We start from the raw sequence: 20,048 nt of genomic DNA on the forward strand, positions 1-20,048 counted from the left end.
CACTGATAAAGAAAAGGCTGGTATATAGATTTTTCTCCATATTGTCACATATCAAGTCCTTATTAGATCAGTGGTGGACGTGGAAGGAGAGAAATAAAGGCAGCCATTTAAGACCATTCGGACTTAAACATGGACTATTAGTGTATTATACTGTGTATGTCATCTGTCTCCCTCACCTTTGACCCTGGCCAGCTGGACCCTTGACCAGAGACAACCCATATGAGGATGTCAAGCTGTCTCCTACTATGTGTCTCCCCATCAGGCGTCCCCGACCCTGGAACATGGCACAGAGAGAGAGCCCTTGCACCCCAAAGGTATTAATGGAAACTGATTCACAGGATATTAGATTTCAATTGAGCCCAGTATGATATGAAAAAACAAACATGCTTTAATCTTTAATTAACCCAGTCCCCTTGTATTCTGTGTCTCAGCTCCCTCCCAAGCCTCTCAAGTTGCGGGTGGAGAGGAAGGAAACACTGACAGCGACACCACCCACCCCTACCTCCCCTACTGAAGCCCCCCACAGAACTGCCTTTCCCAAGCGACCCACAACCACCCACAAAACATACAGACTGCCTCAGGTAAACACACACAAGTATTTCATAAGCATTTTATACACAGTGGAAATTGTATTTACCGCAAACTATTAGTTATTTTATTTTGTAATTTTGAGTGGGAATAGCAGCCTACAATGTTAGTGGTATTGGTCTGTTTGCAAGATTACACATAGAGAAGCCAAGCTAGTGTTAGGCCTACAATCTGTTGTCCATTTGGAGATAAATCTGAGCTTCCTGTATGCTTGGCTCTGGATCCAGGTCACTCATTCCGCTGCTCAAGTTGAAACTTGACTGATGGCCCTATCCAGTCCAAACAGGTACCCATTAGGAAACGTTTTTTCAGTGCAACAAGGAAGTTGTGCTTGAATTACATTTATTGATTTGCTAACTTTTCAGAAAAGTTTGTGGCCAGATCACATGTATGTCAACAACAATGTGATGATATGTCACATGAATGTGATTTATTTGTATCAGATAAATATACTGAACAAAAATATAAATGCAACATGCAACAATTTCAAAGATTTTACTGAGTTACAGTTCATTATAAGAAAATCAGTCAATTGAAATAAATGAATTAGGCCCTAATCTATGTATTTCCCACATGACTGGGCAGGGGTGCAGCCATGGGTGGGCCTTGGAGGGTGTAGGCCCACCCATTTGGCAGCCAGGCCCACTCACTGCGGAGCCAGGCCCAGGCAATCAGAATCAGTTTTTCCCCTCAAAAGGGCTTTATTTCAGACAGAAATACTCCTCAGCCCCCCCCATCCACCCACCCCCTCTCAGACGACCCTGCAAGTGAAGGGGGTCCTGGGCTGGCCTCGTTAAACCTGGTCTGCTGTTGTGAGGTCGGTTGGACGTACTGCAGCTTATGGTAGAGAAATTAACATTCAACTCTCTGGCAACAGTTCTGGTGGACATTCCTGCAGTCAGCATGCCAATTGCATGCTCTCTCAAAACTTGAAACATCTGGCATTGTGTTGTGTGACAAAACTGCACATTTTGAAGTGGTCTTTTATTGTCCCCAGCACAAGGTGCACCTGTGTAATGATCATGCAGTTTAATCAGCTTCTTGATATTCCACACCTGTCAGGTGGATGGATTATCTTGGCAAAGGAGAAATGCTCACTAACAGGGATGTAAACAAATTTTTGCACAACATTTTTGAGAAATTAGCTTTTTGGGCGTGTGCAAAATTTGGGGCATTTAAAAATATATATATTTTGCTCATAAAACATGGCACCAACACTTTACATGTTGCGTTTTATATTTTTGTTCAGTGTATATCTTTGTGTACGTGTTTGTTTGTGTGTGGTTTCTCTGAAGCAGTATGTCAATAAGATTCATGTGATCTTTGACGCCAAGCGAGGGAGAAAGAGAGTGAAGAGCCAGGCACAAGGCGGTTCAGCTCGAGGTATGACTGTTATTACCCTCGAACATGTCTACAAGATGAAGATGAACTGCTCTCTGTAAATATCCAGCAATTCATGAGATACGTTACATCCCGTCACTGGTACAAATACAATACAAAGACACTCTATCTCCTATAATGTCTATTTTTTTCATCCCTTTATTACTCTGTCTCTGTCTCTCGATCTCTGTCTGTGTGTGTCTCTGTCTGTTGCGCTCTGTCGCTCTATCATTTTCTCTTGCACGCTCTCTCTCTTCCGTTCTGAACAGAGGAGACCAGTGGAACTGAGAGTGACCCAGAGGACAACACTAATGGTACTATTATAGGATTGACCTTCTTCTTGTCAAAAAAGTCCACTCCAAAATCAATGTTTGGCAGACGTTTTTAGAATGTTGAGATCAGTTAATGTCCCACGCTTTCTACTAAAGTTGTGTAGATCCAGCTTCAATCCCAAATTATGGGGAAAGCACTGTCTAGTTTCCTGTTTTTTTTGTGTGTGTTTTTTTGTTGTTGGGGGGTGCCTTTATCTTTTCTATTCACATTTTATTAGCATTTAATCAAAGCAAGCTATAATATCCTGTTCCCCTAGATTCACCATTTAAAATAAAAAATGTACTGTCTCCACTAGGAGGGTCGAGACGCTCAGTCTATGTCCAGTCCACGCTGAAGCGAAGGCCAGGCTACCGCACCCTGGAGAGGGACCTGATCCAACTCCAGCAGCAGCAACTATTCCAGCTCTTTGTGGTTGTGTCACTCAGAAAGAGTTCCCCGGGAAACACCTACGCCCCTGAGATCACGCAACAGTTTCCCAACAAGGTTATTGTCAATTGAAATCAATTAAAGCCAACCTCTTTCAGGTGGGGGGCAACGGAGCTTGGTGGAGGAACCCACTTATACAATACATTTTTATAGGGGAAACCATGGATGGGCTCAAAGGAACCGCAGAATGTTTTGAGTTGCCTTTGTTTTTTGTTACCATTGTATTTGTCTTTACTTTTTCCTGTTTTGCGGGCCAGGAAATAAAATGAGTCTATAAAATGATTCTCGCCTTTCTTTACGGTGTAGTTTGCGAAGTCTTCTCGTCACTCCCGTGAAGCTGAAGACCGGCTGAAGGCCATCCCCAAGTTTTGCTTCCCAGACTCTCAGGACTGGCGGCCATCTGGAGACCTGCCCAGGTAAGCTGCTGTCACATTCACATTGTGGTCGCAGTATGTAGCAGTGGAGTACAATAAGGATATTCATATAAGGGGGCTGAAACAACCACTTTAATATTGACTATATGTATTGAAACAGGTCAAAACTTAAAAAGTAGCGAGTTTTTGTTTTGTAATAATCACTGTGCTAGAATTAAATATGATCTGAAAATGAAGTGCAAGTTATGTTAAATGAAAGGTTGAACATCTAGATTCAGACAAAGAAAAACATGATTGCAGTTCATATTCCATGCTTTGTTTTCTTCCCAGGGAGTCTGCCCTAGAACACTGCTTAACTCTACTACAATGTGTATCCCTGTCAAATTGTCTATGTTTCTGTTTCTAGTGAAACTTTCTCTTTTGTCTTGACGGGAGAGGATGGCAGCCGTTGGTTTTGTTACTGTCGTAAGATCCTGGTGAGTATGTGTGTGTGTGTGTCATTACGTTTGGTGTGTGTCTGCCTGTGCGTGTGACAACTTGGCAGTAAAGTGCTTACTCAACATCTAAGGGATATACTCCATCTGAGTCGTAGGCCATAAAACCTCTGAATCAATAAGCCTAACTAAAAAGAATTTCACATTTTGTCCGAATGTTAAATTGTAGATGAATGTTAGACTTGTGTTTTTTGAATGCATTGCACAATTCTGTTATCCCCCAGAAAGCCAGCGTTGATATAGCCTTTCAATAACATTGTTGACACTGAATGCCAGGATTGGTTTTCACACTCTTCTCTGTGTTGATTTGTGCCGTTTAGCCCTGTGGAAAGGGGAAGCGACTGCCTGAAGTTCACTGTATTGTAAGCAGACTAGGCTGCTTCAACCTGTTTGCTAAGGTAACCGGCAGTCTGATTAAACTCTTCATATAAAATGCATTTTAGCCTGCTTGTGCACATTGAAAAGGGTTGAAACTAAATCCTGTAAAAATGTCCCAAGCTAATCAGAAGGGTGAGTTTTGAGAAGGGTAATTGATATATTTAACGATGTGTTATTATGTACCACCCAATGTTTTAGTCGGTGCAGGTGAGAGGGGAGAGGTGTGACTGTAGTGTAAATAAAAGGTGAAGAAAGCAGCTAGTATTTAATGTAGTCCTGGTGTATTCCCTTGTTGATACTTGTCATCAGGATAGTCTTTGTGTTTAGGAGTGTAGTTATGGAGTTATACTGGGTGTGTCTTTGTGTGCGTGTGGGTGGGTATGTTTTCAGATCTTGGAGGAGGTAGAGAGGCGCAGGGAGATCTGTCCTGCCCTGGTGTCCCCCTTCATGTGTAGCGTCATGGAGGCTCCTTTCCCCGCCCCTGGACGCACCATCACAGTCAAGAGCTTCCTCCCAGGCTCAGGAAATGAGGTAACATAATCACAACTAAGAGGAAGTCACCCTAGGACTATAGGAAAAGAGTTACTGCAGGATGTTAAGAGAAGTAACAGTTCCTACCTAGCTCTTTATTACGGACACTATGTCAACAACACCTGTAATCATGTGCAATGTCTCTGCCCAGCAACCAACTGTTGTAAGAGAAATAGCCGTGTGTGTGTGTGTGTGTGTGTGTGTGTGTGTGTGTGTGTGTGTGTGTGTGTGTGTGTGTGTGTGTGTGTGTGTGTGTGTGTGTGGTCAGGTGCTGACTCTGTGCCGGCCGGTGGACTCGAGGCTGGAGCACGTGGACTTTGAGAGCCTGCTGCAGTGCCTGAGCGTTGGGAGACTCCTGCAGGTGTTTGCCTCTCTGCTACTGGAGAGGAGGGTCATCTTTATTGCTAACAAACTCAGGTGATGAGTTTCCTCTAGTACACACAGCTTCACTGGCATCTCCAGCTTGACTTGGGAGACAGTGGGAGGGCAGGTACTGCAGAGTACTGGTTCAGGGTGGAATGTATTGTGTGTTTTGCTCTTCTGTTGGTCGGTGTGAAAAAGTGCTGTGTGTAAGTTTTCATAAGTACATAATGTAGTCCGAGTTAGTTAATTGTATTGAATAGACTGTATGGACTCCATATCTTTGACATGCCTCTTCTCTGGAATTTAACATATTTTTATCCCTTTCTCCTCTCTTCAGTGTGCTGTCTCGTTGTGGCCATGCTGCGCTGGCGCTGCTCTACCCGTTCACATGGCAGCATACCTTTGTACCTGTGCTACCCGCCAGCATGTTGGACATCAGCTGCTCTCCCACTCCTTTTCTCATGGGGGCGCTGGCTCCCTGCTTGCCCGAGCTGCTGGAGCTTCCCATAGAGGAGGTAAGTGACAAAGCTCACCATCTGATTCCCAGTGGCTAGTCACTAGATGGCCATGCTACAAAGGACAACATTTTCGATTTCATCAGAATTGATGAGGAAGTACACGAGTGATTAGTTCCTTGGTAAAGGATTAAGGTTAGGGTTATTTAGTGTTCTGTCGCACACAATGGTTTATCAGACTTAAAAGTATTTGAGCCACCTAGTGGTAGTTTTATAAATGTAATTACAGTAAGACTAACAAATAACTGGAGTATCAAACTTCAAATAGTTACTAACAGTTAATGGTAGACAGTTCCTGATGTCTAATTTGAAGCCCAGTACTTTGACCTGCTTTCCTGTTGTCAATTGATATTTTCTATGTTCTCTCTCTGTTTGCATTCTAGGTGCTTATTGTAGATTTATGCACAGACAAGTTTGTCAAACAGGTGTGTACATTTTACATTTTAGTCATTTAGCAGATGCTCTTATCCAGAGCGACTTACATTATTGAGTGGATACATTATTTTTACTTTTGCCTGTAGTGGTCCACTGCGGGAATCGAACCCACAACCCTGGCGTTGCAAGTGCCATGCTCTACCAACTGAATTGTATTTAATAGCAACTCATGAAGGATGGGTGTGGTTCCAAAACATGACAAGTGACTAGGACATGAGGAAGACTTTGTCTGTGCATGTCTGCTCTCTGTCCTTGTCCTGGGATTGTCTTTTGAAGTGACATTGTTAAATTTGTATTTATTGGTATTTTATTTAACGAGGCAAGTTAGTTAAGAACAAATTAGTATTTACAATGACGGCCAAACCAGGACGACGCTGGACCAATTATGCGCCGCCCTATGGGACTCCAAATCACGGCTGGTTGTGATACAGCCTGGAATCGAACCAGGGTCTGTAGTGATGCCTCTAGCACTGAGATGCAGTGCCTTAGACCGCTGCGCCACTCGGGAGTTTAATATCATACTACACTATGCCAGAGCTTGAATTTCTCTTGGATGTAGTCCATCTTCATATAGTGAGAATATTAAAGGGATTATCCACCCCCAGAAATATAAATCATGAAACTCCTGTCAATTTGATGAACGCCTATGTTCTATCAGTGAGAAAAATAACAATTTTCCCCTTGATTTAACTTCTAAGTGGTCCATCTGTGAAATCTGGAAATTGGGTAGGAACGCGTTATGCGGTGCATTCTGAATGTATTCAGACGCCTTGACTTTTTCTACATTGTTACGTTACAGCCTTATTCTAAAATGGATTACATTTATAATCTACACACAATACCCCATAATTCAGACCCTTTGCTATAAGACTTGAAATTGAGCTCAGGTGCATCTTGTTTCTATTGATCATCTTTGATGTTTCTACAACTTTATTGCAGTCCACCTGTGGTAAATTCAATTGATTGGACATGATTTGGAAAGGCACACACCTGTCTATATAAGGTCCCACAGTTGATAGTGCATGTCAGAGCACAAACCAAGCCATGAGGTCAAAGGAATTGTCCATTGGGCACCGAGACAGGATTTTGTGGAGGCACAGATCTGGGGAAGGGTACTAAAACATTTCTGAAGCATTGAAGGTCCCCAAGAATCCCGTGGCCTCCATCATTCTTAAATGGAAGTTTGGAACCCCCAAGACTTCCTAGAGCTGGCAGCCTGGCCAAACTGAGTAATCGGGGGAGAAGAGCCTTGGTAAGGGAGGTGACCAAGAACCCGATGGTCACTCTGATAGAGTTCCTCTGTGGAGATGGGAGAACCTTCCAGAAGGACAACCATCTCTGCAGCACTCCACCAATCAGGCCTTTATGGTAGAGTGGCCTGATGGAAGCCACTCCTCAGTTAAAGGCACATGACAGCCCGCTTGGAGTTGGCCAAAATGCACCTAAAGGACTCTGACCATGAGAAAGAAGATTCTCTGGTCTGATGAAACCAAGGTTGAACTATTTGGCCTGAATGCCAAGCGTCACATCTGGAGGAAACCTGGCACCGTCCCTGGGGTGAAGCATGGTGGTGGCAGCATCATGCTGTGGGGATGTTTTTCAGTGGCAGGGACTGGGAGACTAGTCAGGATCGAGGGAATAAATACAGAGAGATCCTTGATAAAACCTGCTCCAGAGCGCTCAGGACCTCAGACTGGGGCGAAGGTTCACCTTCCAACAGGACAACAACCCTAAGCACACAACCAAGACAATTCAGGAGTGGCTTCGGAACAAGTCTCTGAATGTCCTTCCTTGAGTTGCTCAGCCAGAGCCCGGACTTGAACCCAATCGAACATCTCTGGAGAGAACTGAAAATAGGTGTGCAGCAACGCTCCCCATCCAACCTGACAGAGCTTGAGAGGATCTGCAGAGAAGAATGGGAGAAACTCCTCAAATACAGGTGTGCCAATCTGGTAGCATCATACCCAAGAAAACTCGAGCCTGTAATCACTGCCAAAAGTACTGAGTAAAGGGTCTGAATACTTATGTAAATGGGATATTTCAGTTTATAACAAAATGTAAACCTGTTTTTGCTTTGTCATTATGATGGATGAGGGGTAAAACAACAATTTAATCAATTTTAGAACAAGGCTGTAACTAAACAAAATGTGGTAAAAGTCAAGGGGTCTGAATACTTAATGAATGCACTGTAAGTAATAGTTGCTAAGGAGTTTCGCTTCCGTTTCTCACTGAGATCCTATTGGGCCGCTGATATTGAATGCTAGTTTCTATGACGACACCATTCTGTATACTTCTGGCTGTTCTTTGGACACTGTGTTAACTAACCTCCAGACGAGCTTCAATGCCATACAACTCTCCTTCCGTGGCCTCCAACTGCTCTGAAATGCAAGTAAAACTAAATGCATGATCTTCAACCGATCGCTGCCCGCACCTGCCCGCCCGTCCAGCATCACTACTCTGGATCGTTCTGACTTAGAATATGTGGACAACTACAAATACCTAGGTGTCTGGCTAGACTGTAGACTCACATTATGCATCTCCAATCAAAAATTAAATCTAAAATCGGCTTCCTATTTCACAACAAAGCATCCTGCACTCATGCTGCCAAACTTACCCTCGTAAAACTGACCATCCTACCGATCCTCGACTTCAGCGATGTCATCTACAAAATAGCCTCCGACACTCTACTCAACAAATTGGATGCAGTCTATCACAGTGCCATCCGTTTTGTCACCAAAGCCCCATACACTACCCACCCATTACCCACCACTGTGACCTGTACACTGGCCCTCGTTTCATATTCGTCGCCAGACCCACAGGCTCCAGGTCATCTATAAGTCTTTGCTAGGTAAAGCCCCGCCTTATCTCAGCTCACTGGTCACCATAGCAGCACCCACCCGTAGCACGCGCTCCAGCAGGTATATTTCACTGGTCACCCCCAAAGCCAATTCCTACTTTGGCCGCCTTTCCTTCCAGTTCACTGCTGCCAATGACTGGAACGAACTGCAAAAATCACTGAAGCTGGAGACTCATATCTCCCTCACTAGCTTTAAGCACCAGCTGTCAGAGCAGCTCACAGATCACTGCACCTGTACATAGCCCATCTGTAAATAGCCCATCCAACTACCTCATCCCAATACTGTATTTATTTATCTTGCTTCTTTGCACCCCAGTATCTCTACTTGCACATTCATATTCTGCACATCTGTCACTCCATTGTTTAATTGGTATATTGTAATTACTTCGCCACCATGTACTATTTATTGCCTTAACCTCCCTTATCTTACCTCATTTGCACACACTGTATATAGACCTTTTTCTACTGTATTATTGACTGTGCTTGTTTATTCCATATGTAACTCTGTGTTATTTAATGTGTCGAACTGCTTTGTTTTATCTTGGCCAGGTCGCAGTTGTAAATGAGAACTTGTTCTCAACTAGCCTACCTGGTTAAATAAAGGTGAAATAAAAATGATACATTTTTTTAATAGGAGAATCAATATAGGGTAATATTTGGTTGACGCTGATAAATGAGATTACAACCTACATTCACCCACTCAAAAGTATAGTTATTACTATGCTTTCAACAATCTGCAAGCACAACCAAATTCCAATGGAAAAACAATTTATGATTTTTGGGTTTAGTTGTCACCCAAATGTCTATCACTGCACTTTCAACCATTTTAAAGAACTGCCCAGAAACTCTTCTCATTTAGAAAACAGCCTATGTGGCATCGATATGAATCAAACATTTATTCTGTGAAAATTGTGTTGTGGAAATTCTAACCAGAAAGGATGAGAGACTGTGTAGATTCTTCAAACAACAATTTTATTATAAGATTTGCAAATCTGGAGCAATTAACAATCAATCAATGGTGCAGAGTTAAGGCTCAACGAACAAGAGTTGGGTCTCAGCTTTTATAACCTTTGTCTACATGGCAGTTTAGCAAGTGTGTGGGAACATAGCGTACAAACAAGTGATAACGCCAGTTTTGTTACTATCTAGCTGCTTCTGCTCAAGCTAGCCTCTTCTCTTCATATCTCCAATTTTAACCATTGTAGGAGAGGACTTCTGTTGAGCCACTGAGGTTTTTTCCTTCACATGGTGCAAAACATTCTTAAACAGTTACACAGGAGTATACTCTTTGTCTGTACAAAGAGGACGATCATGATGTTGATGCATTGATTTTCTTAAACAATTGGGTGGCTATTGTTTGCTGGACTCCAGTCCTGAGCCTGCCGTTGGCTCGAGCTGGAGCGGCTGTTATTTATGTCCCGCCGTGGGACTATGCAAGAAGTGCACTCTCCCTTTAAAAAGCACAGCAAAGTTCAAATGGGAATACAATGTCAGATATATTGTTTACTTCTACAATGTGCTATCACTGTGCATCATCAAATCAAAGTTTATTGGTTGTGTACACAGATTTGCAGGTGTTATAGCAGGTGTAGCGTAATGCTTATGTTACTAGCTCCAACAGTGCAGTACAATGTCTCTCGCAAATACAATAGAAATACACAAATAATCAAAAATCGAATGAAGAAATAACAATCCAAAATATATGTGTGAGAATCCAGAATATAAATACATGGTGTGTGTATAGAAAATATATATTTTGGAAAAGAAAATGTACAGTAGTAAGTATATTAGGATGAGCTATGGCGAGAATACAATGTATACATAGACAGTGAGTAAACAACAATATATAAATGAAATAAGAAGTGACCAGCGTTCAATGACTATATATACACTGACTGTGCAAAACATGAAGGACTCATGCTCTTTCCATGATATCGTGAAAGCTATGATCCCTTATTGATGTCACTTCTTAAATCCACTTCGATCAGTGTTGCTGAAGGGAAGAGGACAGGTTAAAGAAAGATTTAAGCCTTGAGACATGGATTGTGTATGTGTGCCATTCAGAGGGTGAATGGGCAAGACAAAAATATTTAAGTGCCTTTGAACAGAGTATGGTAGTAGGTGCCAGGCGCACAGGTTTGTTTGAAGAACTGCAATGCTGCTGAGTTTCACACTCAATAGTTTCCTGTGTGTATCAAGATTGGTCCACCACCCAAAGGACATCCAACTATCTTTTTCTGCAATTTTACACATTTTGCCATTGCTTATGCAGAGTTTTTATGCTGTCTGAGTGACTCAAACATAACTAAATCAATGGGGGTCACGTGCCATGACATTTTGGGAAATTTAAATTGTCCCTGACTGTCTAGTTGTTATTTTGGTGATTGTTAGTTGTCAAAGATGATCTTATTTAAAAATGTATAGCTCCATTATCTTTACATACTTTATCTGGTTTTAGTCTTAAGTTTACACCCTGAAAACATTTTACCATCTCAAATTATTTTCTACAAAATATATTTTTGGGAGTAGTGGCAACATTTTATGAATATAGGGAAAACACTGATGCAAGTGATCAGTGAAGTTTTAGATTCTACAGAGAGTATTACAGCAACTGTGAAGATCTCTATAGACCTGAGATGACCTACACTACTGGTCAAAGGTTTTACAACACCTACTCATTCAAGGTTTTGTTTCTTCTTTTTACTAGTTTCTACATTGTAGAATAATAGTGAATACATCAAAACTATGAAAGAACATGTGGAATCATGTAATAAGCAAAAAAGTGTTTAACAAATCAAAATATATTTTATATTTGAGATTCTTCAAATAGCCATCCTTTGCCTTGATGACAGCTTTGCACACTCTTGGCATTCTCTCAACCAGCTTCATGAGGTAGTCACCAGGAGTGCTAAGATGAAACTGGCTCTCATAAGGACCGCCACAGGAATGGAAGACCAAGAGTTACCTCTGCAGAGGATAAGTTAATTATCGTTACCAGCGTCAGAAATTGAAGCCCAAATAAATGCTTCAGAGTTCAAGTAACAGACACATGTTAACATCAACTGTTTAGAGAACACTGTGTGAATCAGGCCTTCATGGTCGAATTTCTGCAAAGAAACCACTACTAAAGGACACCAATAAGAAGAACATACTTGCTTGGGCCAAGAAACACAAGCAATGGACATTAGACCAGTGGAAATTTGTCCTTTGGTCTGGATTCCAAATTGGCGATTTTTGGTTCCAACTGCCGTGTCTTTGTGAAACACAGTGTGTGAACGGATAATCTCTGCATGTGTGTTTCCCACCGTGAAGCATGGAGGAGGAGGTGTTATGGTGTGGAGGTGCTTTGCTGGTGACACTGTCAGTTATTTCTTTTGAATTCAAGGCACAGTTAACGTGCATGGCTACCACAGCATTCTGCAGTGATATGCAATCCCATCTGGTTTGGGTTTAGTGGAACTATCATTTGTTTTTCGACAGGACAATGACCTCCAGGCTGTGTAAGGGCTATTTGACTGAGAAGGAGAGGGATGGAGTGCTGCATCAGATGACCTGGCCTCCACAATCCCCCGACCTCAACCAAATTGAGATGGTTTGGGATGAGTCGGACCGCAGAGTGAAGGAAAAGCAGTCAACAAGTGCTCAGCATATGTGCGAAGTCCTTCAAGACTGTTGGAAAAGCATTCCAGGTGAAGCTGGTTGAAAGAATGCCAAGAGTGTGCAAAGGGTGGCTATTTGAAGAATCTCAAATATTTTCATTTGTTTAACACTTTTTTGGGTTACTACATGATTCCATATGTGCTATGTCATAGTTTTGATGTCTTCACTATTATTCTACAATGTAGAAAATAGTAAAAATAAAGAAAAATCCTTGAATGAGTAGGTGTTGTAAAACTTTTGACCGGTAGTGTATGCATGCTATCTTGAACATATGATTACATTAAAATAATTGTATAGTTATCGTAACCTCAATGTGGCTATGGATGTGTTACTCATTTTAAGGTTGAATGTTACATTCGTTTGTAAGATAGCCTATGGTTTCATGGGCTGAAATAAAAGATCCCAGAAATGTTCCATATGCACAAAAAGCTTATTTTTCTCAAATTTAGTGTACAAATGTATTTACATCCCTGTTAGTGAGCATTTCTCCATTGCTAAAATAATCCATCCACCTGACAGGTGTGGCATATCAAGAAGCTGATTAAACAGCATGTTCATGAAGCATGTGCCCCTTGTGCTGGGAACAATAAAAGGCCACTCTAAAATGTACAGTTGTGTCACACAACACAATGCCACAGATGTCTCAAGTTTTGAGGGGGTGTGCAATTGGCATGCTGACGGCAGGAATGTCCACCAGAGCTGTTGCCAGATAATTCAATCTTAATTTCTCTACTATAAGCCGCCGCCAACTTTGTTTTAGAGAATTTGACAGCACATCCAACTGGCCTCACAACTGCACACCACGCGTAACCATGCCAGCCAGACCATGCCAGCCCTGGACCTCCACATCAGGCTTCTTCACCTGAGACAGCTGATGAAACTGGGTTTGCACAATCAAAAAAATTCTGCACAAACCGTCTCAGGGAAGCTCATCTGCATGGTCATCGTCCTCACAAGGGTCTTGATCTGACTGCAGTTCGGTATCATAACCAACTTCAGTGGGCAAATGCTCAACTTTGATGGCCACTGGCACACTGGAGAAGTGTGCTCATCATGGATGAATCCCGGTTTCAACTATACCAGGCAGATTGCAGACACCGTGAATGGAGTCGTGTGGGTGAATGGGTTTGCTGATGTCAACTTTGAACAGAGTTGCCAAATGGTGAGGTTATGGTATGGGCAGGCATACGCTACGGACAATTAACACAATTTAATTTTATCGTGACGAGATCCTGAGGGCCATTGTCGTGCCATTCATCCGCCACCATCACCTCATGTTTCAGCATGATAATGCACGGCCACATGTTGCAAGGATCTGTACACTATTCAAATTTCCCAGTTCTTCCATGGCCTGCATACTCACCAGACATGTCACCAATTGAACATGTTTGGGATGCTCTGGATCAACGTGTATGGCAGTGTGTTCCAGTTCCCGCCAATATCCAGCAACTTCGCACAGCCATTGAAGAGTGGGACAACATTCCACAGGCCACAATCAACAGCCTTATCAACTCTATGTGAAGGAGATCTCGTGCTGCATGAGGCAAATGGTCACACCAGATACTGACTGTTTTTCTGATCCATGCCCCTACCTGCGACAAACAGATGCATATCTGTATTCCCAGTCATGTGAAATCCATAGATTAGGGCCTAATGAATTTATTTCAATTGACTGATTTCCTTAAATGAACTGTAACTCAGTAAAATGTTTGAAATTGTTGCATGTTGCTTTTTACATTTTTCGTCAGTATATTTAGTTCTCAATCATTCTCAATATAGCATAATGGTAATCGTCAGTGACACAGCTAAGGCCTAGGGTTTCAAGTCTAGGTCCAAGAGGATCCTAAATCGCTTCTACCCCCCAAGCCATAAGCCTCATGAACAGCTAATCAAATGCCCCCCCCGGAACGCTGCTGCTACTCTCTTATTATCTATGCATAGTCACTTTAATAACTCTACCTACATGTACATATTACCTCGACACTGGTGCCCCGCACATTGACATTGACTCTGTACCGGTACTCCCTGTATATAGCCCCGCTATTGTAAAGTCCATGGAGAATAAGAGCACCTCCTCCCAGCTGCCCACTGCTCTGAGGCTAGGAAACACTTACCACCGATAAATCCACTATAATTGAGAATTTCAATAAGCATTTCTCTACGGCTGGCCATGCTTTCCACCTGGCTACCCCTACCCCGGTCAACTGCCCGGCACCCTCCACAGCAACCCGCCAAAGCCCCCATCATTTCTCCTTCACCCAAATCCAGATAGCTGATTATTCTGAAAGAGCTGCAAAATCTGGACCCATACAAATCACCCGGGCTAGGCAATCTGGACCCTCTCTTTCTAAAATTATCTGCCAAAATTGTTGCAACCCCTATTACTAGCCTGTTCAACCGCTCTTTCGTATCGTCTGAGATTCCCAAAGATTGGAAAGCTACCGCGGTCATCCCCCTCTTCAAAGGGGATGACACTCTAGACCCAAACTGCTACAGACCTATATCTATCCTACCCTGTCTTTCTAAGGTCTTCGAAAGCCAAGTTAACAAACTGATTACCGACCATTTCGAATCCCACCGTACCTTCTCCGCTATGCAATCTGGTTTCAGAGCTGGTCATGGGTGCACCTCAGCCACGCTCAAGGTCCTAAACGACATCATAACCGCCATCGATAAGAGACATTACTGTGAAGCCGTATTCATCGACCTGGCCAAGGCTTTCGACTCTGTCAATCACCACATTCTTATTGGCAGACTCGACAGCCTTGGTTTCTCAAATGATTGCCTCGCCTGGTTTACCAACTACTTCTCTGATAGAGTTCAGTGTGTCAAATCGGAGGGCCTGTTGTCCGGACCTCTGGCAGTCTCTATGGGTATGCCACAGGGTTCAATTATCGGGCCTACTCTCTTCTCTGTATACATCAATGATGTTGCTCTTGCTGCTGGTGATTCTCTGATCCACCTCTACGCAGACGACACCATTCTGTATACTTCTGGCCCCTCTTTGGACACTGTGTTAACTAACCTCCAGACGAGCTTCAATGCCATACAACTCTCCTCCCGTGGCCTCCAACTGCTCTTAAACACAGGTAAAACTAAATGCATGCTATTCAATCGATCACTGCCCGCACCTGCTCGCCCGTCCAGCATCACTACTCTGGACGGCTCTGACTTAGAATACGTGGACAACTACAAATACCTGGGTGTCTGGTTAGACTGTAAACTCTCCTTCCAGACTCACGTTAAGCATCTCCAATCCAAAATTAAATCTAGAATCGGCTTTCTATATCGCAACAAAGCAACCTTTACTCATGCTGCCAAACACACCCTCGTAAAACTGACCATCCTACCGATCCTCGACTTCGGTGATGTCATCTATTCTACTCAACAACCTGGATGCAGTCTATCACAGTGCCATCCGTTTTGTCACCAAAGCCTCATACACTACCCACCATTGCGACCTGTACGCTCTCGTTGGTTGGCCCTCGCTTCATACTCGTCGCCAAACCCACTGGCTACAGGTTATCTACAAGTCTCTGCTAGGTAAAGCCCCGCCTTATCTCAGCTCACTGGTCACCATAGCAGCACCCACTCGTAGCATGCGCTCCAGCAGGTATATCTCACTGGTCACCCCCAAAGCTAATTCCTCCTTTGGCAGCCTTTCCTTCCAGTTCTCTGCTGCCAATGACTGGAACGAACTGCAAAAATCTCTGAAGCTGGAGACTCATATCTCCCTCACTAGCTTTAAGCACCAGCTGTCAGAGCAGCTCACAGATCACTGCACCTGTACATAGCCCATCTGTAAACAGTCCATCTATCTACCTATCTCATCACCATACTGTATTTATTTATTTATCTTGCTCCTTTGCACCCCAGTATCTCTACTTGCACATTCATCTTCTGCACATCTACCATTCCAGTGTTTAATTGCTATATTGTAATTACTTCGCCACCATGGCCTGTTTATTGCCTTAACTTACCTCATTTGCACTCACTGTATATAGACTTTTTGTTTTCTTTTGTTCTACTGTATTATTGACTGTATGTTTTGTTTATTCCATGTGTAACTCTGTGTTGTTGTATGTGTCGAATTGCTATGCTTTATCTTGGCCAGGTCGCAGTTGCAAATGAGAACTTGTTCTCAACTAACCTACCTGGTTAAATACAGGTGAAATAAAAAAATTGTCATTTATTGCTGCTTTTTAATGATTTTTAATTTTTTGGGTATTTTATTAACTGCATTGTTGGTTAAGGGCTTGTAAGTAAGAATTGGGAAAGATTAAAACCCTGGATGGGAGACCAAAGGGTAGCTAGCTGTAAATAGATCAATTCTTCAGTAGGAGGTGCTGTCCAGCATATTGTATTTTTTTTCGGATAGTGGATATAATGTTAAAGATCTGACATTGTTTTAAAGATACAAATTCAACCTATATCAAAATTTGGTTGCTATAATGACACAATCCTGTGGTTGAAAGCTGAAAAATGTCTAAGTATTCAAGCCCTATGTTACGGCAAGCCTATTAAGTTCAAATAAAATTGTATTTGTGACATGCGCCGAATACAACAGGTGTAAACCTTATGCTTACTTACAAGCATATCAAATTGTATTGGTCACATACACAAGCCCTTAACCAACAATGCAGTAACCAACAACATTGATTACTTTTTTCAAATCCAATGTATTTGTCACATCCGCCGAATACAACAGGTGTAAACCTTACCGTGAAATGCTTACTTACATGCCCTTAACCAACAATGCAATAACCAACAATGTTGATTACTTTTTTCAAATCCAATGTAGATTTCACAGCCACATTGACAAATTATGTTGAAACATTGCTTCAACCAGTTTGTGTCCAGTGGGAGGTTCTCTTGCATGATGTGAGTTGCCCTGACCTCCTCTTAACTACTCCTTGTTTCTCAGCTTGGTGATGAGGACTGTATCTTGCCCAGTAAGCTTCAGGCTGCACTGCAGCAGATCCTGGAGGAGAGAGGGCAGATACTGCGGCAAGACGGAGACCGCACAGGTTAGCACAGCCAACTATTCCCTTAAAATGGTCTTGTAGCCAAAACATTGATGAAACAATGTCTCCTTGTCTCCCTGTCCAGGTTGGATAAAGTGTAATTGTATAGAAAGACATTTCTTAAAGCGTTCTTTACTCACCTCTCCATTTTGACACCATGTCATTTTATAAGTGACTATCCCCCTCCCTACCTTCTGTCCATGCAGGCCAGCAGTGTGAGCTGAGCTCCCTGGTGTCGGAGGCCTTTGTGCATTTCTTCGTGGAGCTAGTGGGCCATTATTCCCTCCACATGGGCGCCAGCGGGGCCAGGGAGCTGCAGAGGGAGAGCTTCTGTAAGTCCCACCCCTCCCGTGGGGCCCGCCAGTTCCTGCAGCTCTTCATGGACACACAGATGTTCTCCGGCTTCATCCACGACAAAGAGTTGCGCAAGGGAGGGGGCAAAGGTCAGGGCGTGGCCTATCAGTGGCCCTGTTGTTGGAATACTTTGAGAATGCATTCTTCCTTCCTCTAAGTAATCACCTCTTACCAAAATGTATTTTCTTGTGGACCTTGTACTAAGCTTTTCTCCCCCTCCCACAGGGCTTTTTGAAGTTAGAGCTGCAGAATATTTGGCTTCAAACCCGGAGTCTGAATCTAGCGGGTTCCTCAAGGGACTCAAGGGAATTGGTTAGTAGTGCTCCGTTCATAACATCCAATTAAACAAATGACTTTTACTGTCAAGAGTTAAATAATTTTGTCAATTTTATTTTCAGGGATGAAATTCCTACAGAAGAAGTGACAGACTGTCAGCAGTCTGGTTGAAAATGCTTCTGTAAGGGAGGATGAGAGCCATCTGCCGGATTGGCCGAGACACATGTGCTATGATGTTACAGCTATATAGATATGTACATGACTCGACCAGGACATAACGGTGTTGGGCACAGAGGTCCACAGACCTAGATAGAGGGCTCTCTGCTTGAGACATGACCAGTCTCTTCGTATTGCCCTGAATGCATTCCAAGCTGGAGTGAAGTGCAATTGGAGGAAAACTGGAAATGTGCATTTATGGCAAAACAAACTTCAATGAAGACTTTTGAGATGTCAGAGGAAAGGCAGGAGCAAACACTATGTACTTGTGAAATCTGCACAAAACATTTCAGCTATAGGACTCGGTATTAACTTAACAGATGTTGTGCCATGATAAACTAACCCACGCGTTTTTGTGTTTTTGCTAGTCATTTTTTTATGTTTGTTTTAGCCAAGTCTTTTAAGTGTTTGGTCTCCATATTATGGATATAATGTTATTTTTCAGTTTAGTTTGGAACTCGTGTCTAGTTGGAAATTAATAAATAAGGCTACTCTTGATACCCTTCCCCACTCTGCTACAGAACAATGTAAGAATAATTATTTTTATTATGTGCATGATTGTTACTTTAAATATGACATGACATATTTTTGAGGTTTTTTTTTTCAATTGAGGCTAATGTATGTTGTCCCTGACATTTTGATGGCCTTGACAAATCTTCCAAGTAATGTTTGGATCATTAGGATAGTACATTACAATTCACATTTCTCGCATATTTTGAATTTTGTGTAGCTTATTCTGTAACTAAATATTTTGTTTACAATATTTTAGCTACTTTTTATGCATATTTTTGCTTTGTGAACTTCAATTGAGATTGTATGAGCCTGTTTGGATACCCTTTCCTCAGTCATTTGATAGGACGGGTGTAAGCACATATTGAACTAGACCACCTTGACTAAGGATGTGATTTTAAATTATCAGAACTGGGTCTTAATCTCATGTATCCAACATTCCAATGCACAAAGTTTGCTAAAAAGATTTGATGTTCTCATGTGGGTTTTAAAAAGTCACAACTAGAGACCAGAAACTAACTAGTCACACCTCCTTCCTATCGACTGGAGTTGCATACTTAGTACCTTCAGAAAGTATTCACACCCCTTGACATTTTTCACATTTTGTGTTACAGCCTGAATTTTAAATTGTTATTTTGTTTTGTCACTGGTCTGTCTACACACAATACCCCATAATTTGGAATTATGTTTTTAGAATTTTTTACAACTTGATGAAAAGCTGAAAATGTCAAGTATTCAACCCCTTTGTTATTAAGTTCAAATAAAAGTGTATTTGTCACATGTGCTGAATACAACAGGAGTAAACCTTACTGTGAAATTCTTACTTACAAGCCCTTAACCAACAATGCAGATTTTTAAGTAACAAAATATTTGTTACTTTAAATATTTTATATATATATAATTCTAAAAAGTAACAAAATAACAAGAACGAGGCTATATACAGGGGTATCGAGTCAATGTGTGGGGGTACAGGTTAGTCGAGGTAATATGTTCAGGAGTAAACGTTTGCTTAACAAGTCACACAAGTTGCATGGACTCACTCTGTGTGCAATAAGTGCAGTGAATTTCAAACAGATTCAACCACAAGACCAGGGCGGTTTTCCAATGCCTCGCAAAGAAGGGCACCTATTGGTAGATGAGGAAAATAAAAAGCAGACATTGAGTATCCCTTTGAGCATGGTGAAGTTATTAATTACACTTTGGATGGTGTATCAATACACCCAGTCTATACAAAGATACAGGCGTCCTTCCTAACTCAGTTGCAGGAGAGGGAAGAAACCGCTCAGTGATTTCAACTTGAGGCCAATGGGGACTTTAAAGCTGAGTTTAATGGC

The 20,048-nt window shown here is 42.2% G+C and overlaps 1 protein-coding gene across 3 annotated transcripts in view; it reads left to right on the top strand.

Annotated features, from left to right (window-relative positions):
• LOC115165888 (DENN domain-containing protein 2C) overlaps nucleotides 1–19,010 on the top strand; it is a 36,884-nt gene extending 17,874 nt beyond the window's left edge. The window contains exons 4-19 of one of the 3 annotated variants that reach the window (XM_029719349.1): nucleotides 193–314; nucleotides 432–581; nucleotides 1,884–1,971; nucleotides 2,238–2,282; nucleotides 2,597–2,784; nucleotides 3,034–3,143; nucleotides 3,508–3,577; nucleotides 3,916–3,993; nucleotides 4,364–4,504; nucleotides 4,773–4,921; nucleotides 5,205–5,382; nucleotides 5,766–5,807; nucleotides 17,259–17,361; nucleotides 17,565–17,801; nucleotides 17,938–18,024; nucleotides 18,111–19,010. In XM_029719349.1, the coding sequence (XP_029575209.1) occupies nucleotides 193–314; nucleotides 432–581; nucleotides 1,884–1,971; nucleotides 2,238–2,282; nucleotides 2,597–2,784; nucleotides 3,034–3,143; nucleotides 3,508–3,577; nucleotides 3,916–3,993; nucleotides 4,364–4,504; nucleotides 4,773–4,921; nucleotides 5,205–5,382; nucleotides 5,766–5,807; nucleotides 17,259–17,361; nucleotides 17,565–17,801; nucleotides 17,938–18,024; nucleotides 18,111–18,136 (1,814 nt within the window). In that variant the 3' untranslated portion in view covers nucleotides 18,137–19,010. The remainder of the gene's footprint in view (nucleotides 1–192; nucleotides 315–431; nucleotides 582–1,883; nucleotides 1,972–2,237; nucleotides 2,283–2,596; nucleotides 2,785–3,033; nucleotides 3,144–3,507; nucleotides 3,578–3,915; nucleotides 3,994–4,363; nucleotides 4,505–4,772; nucleotides 4,922–5,204; nucleotides 5,383–5,765; nucleotides 5,808–17,258; nucleotides 17,362–17,564; nucleotides 17,802–17,937; nucleotides 18,025–18,110) is intronic. The other 2 variants (XM_029719350.1, XM_029719352.1) reach the window with 2 other exon arrangements.
• Nucleotides 19,011–20,048: the final 1,038 nt, after the last annotated feature.

This window comes from Salmo trutta, chromosome 28 (assembly GCF_901001165.1).
Source record: "Salmo trutta chromosome 28, fSalTru1.1, whole genome shotgun sequence".
NCBI classification, from domain to species: Eukaryota; Metazoa; Chordata; class Actinopteri; order Salmoniformes; family Salmonidae; genus Salmo; species Salmo trutta.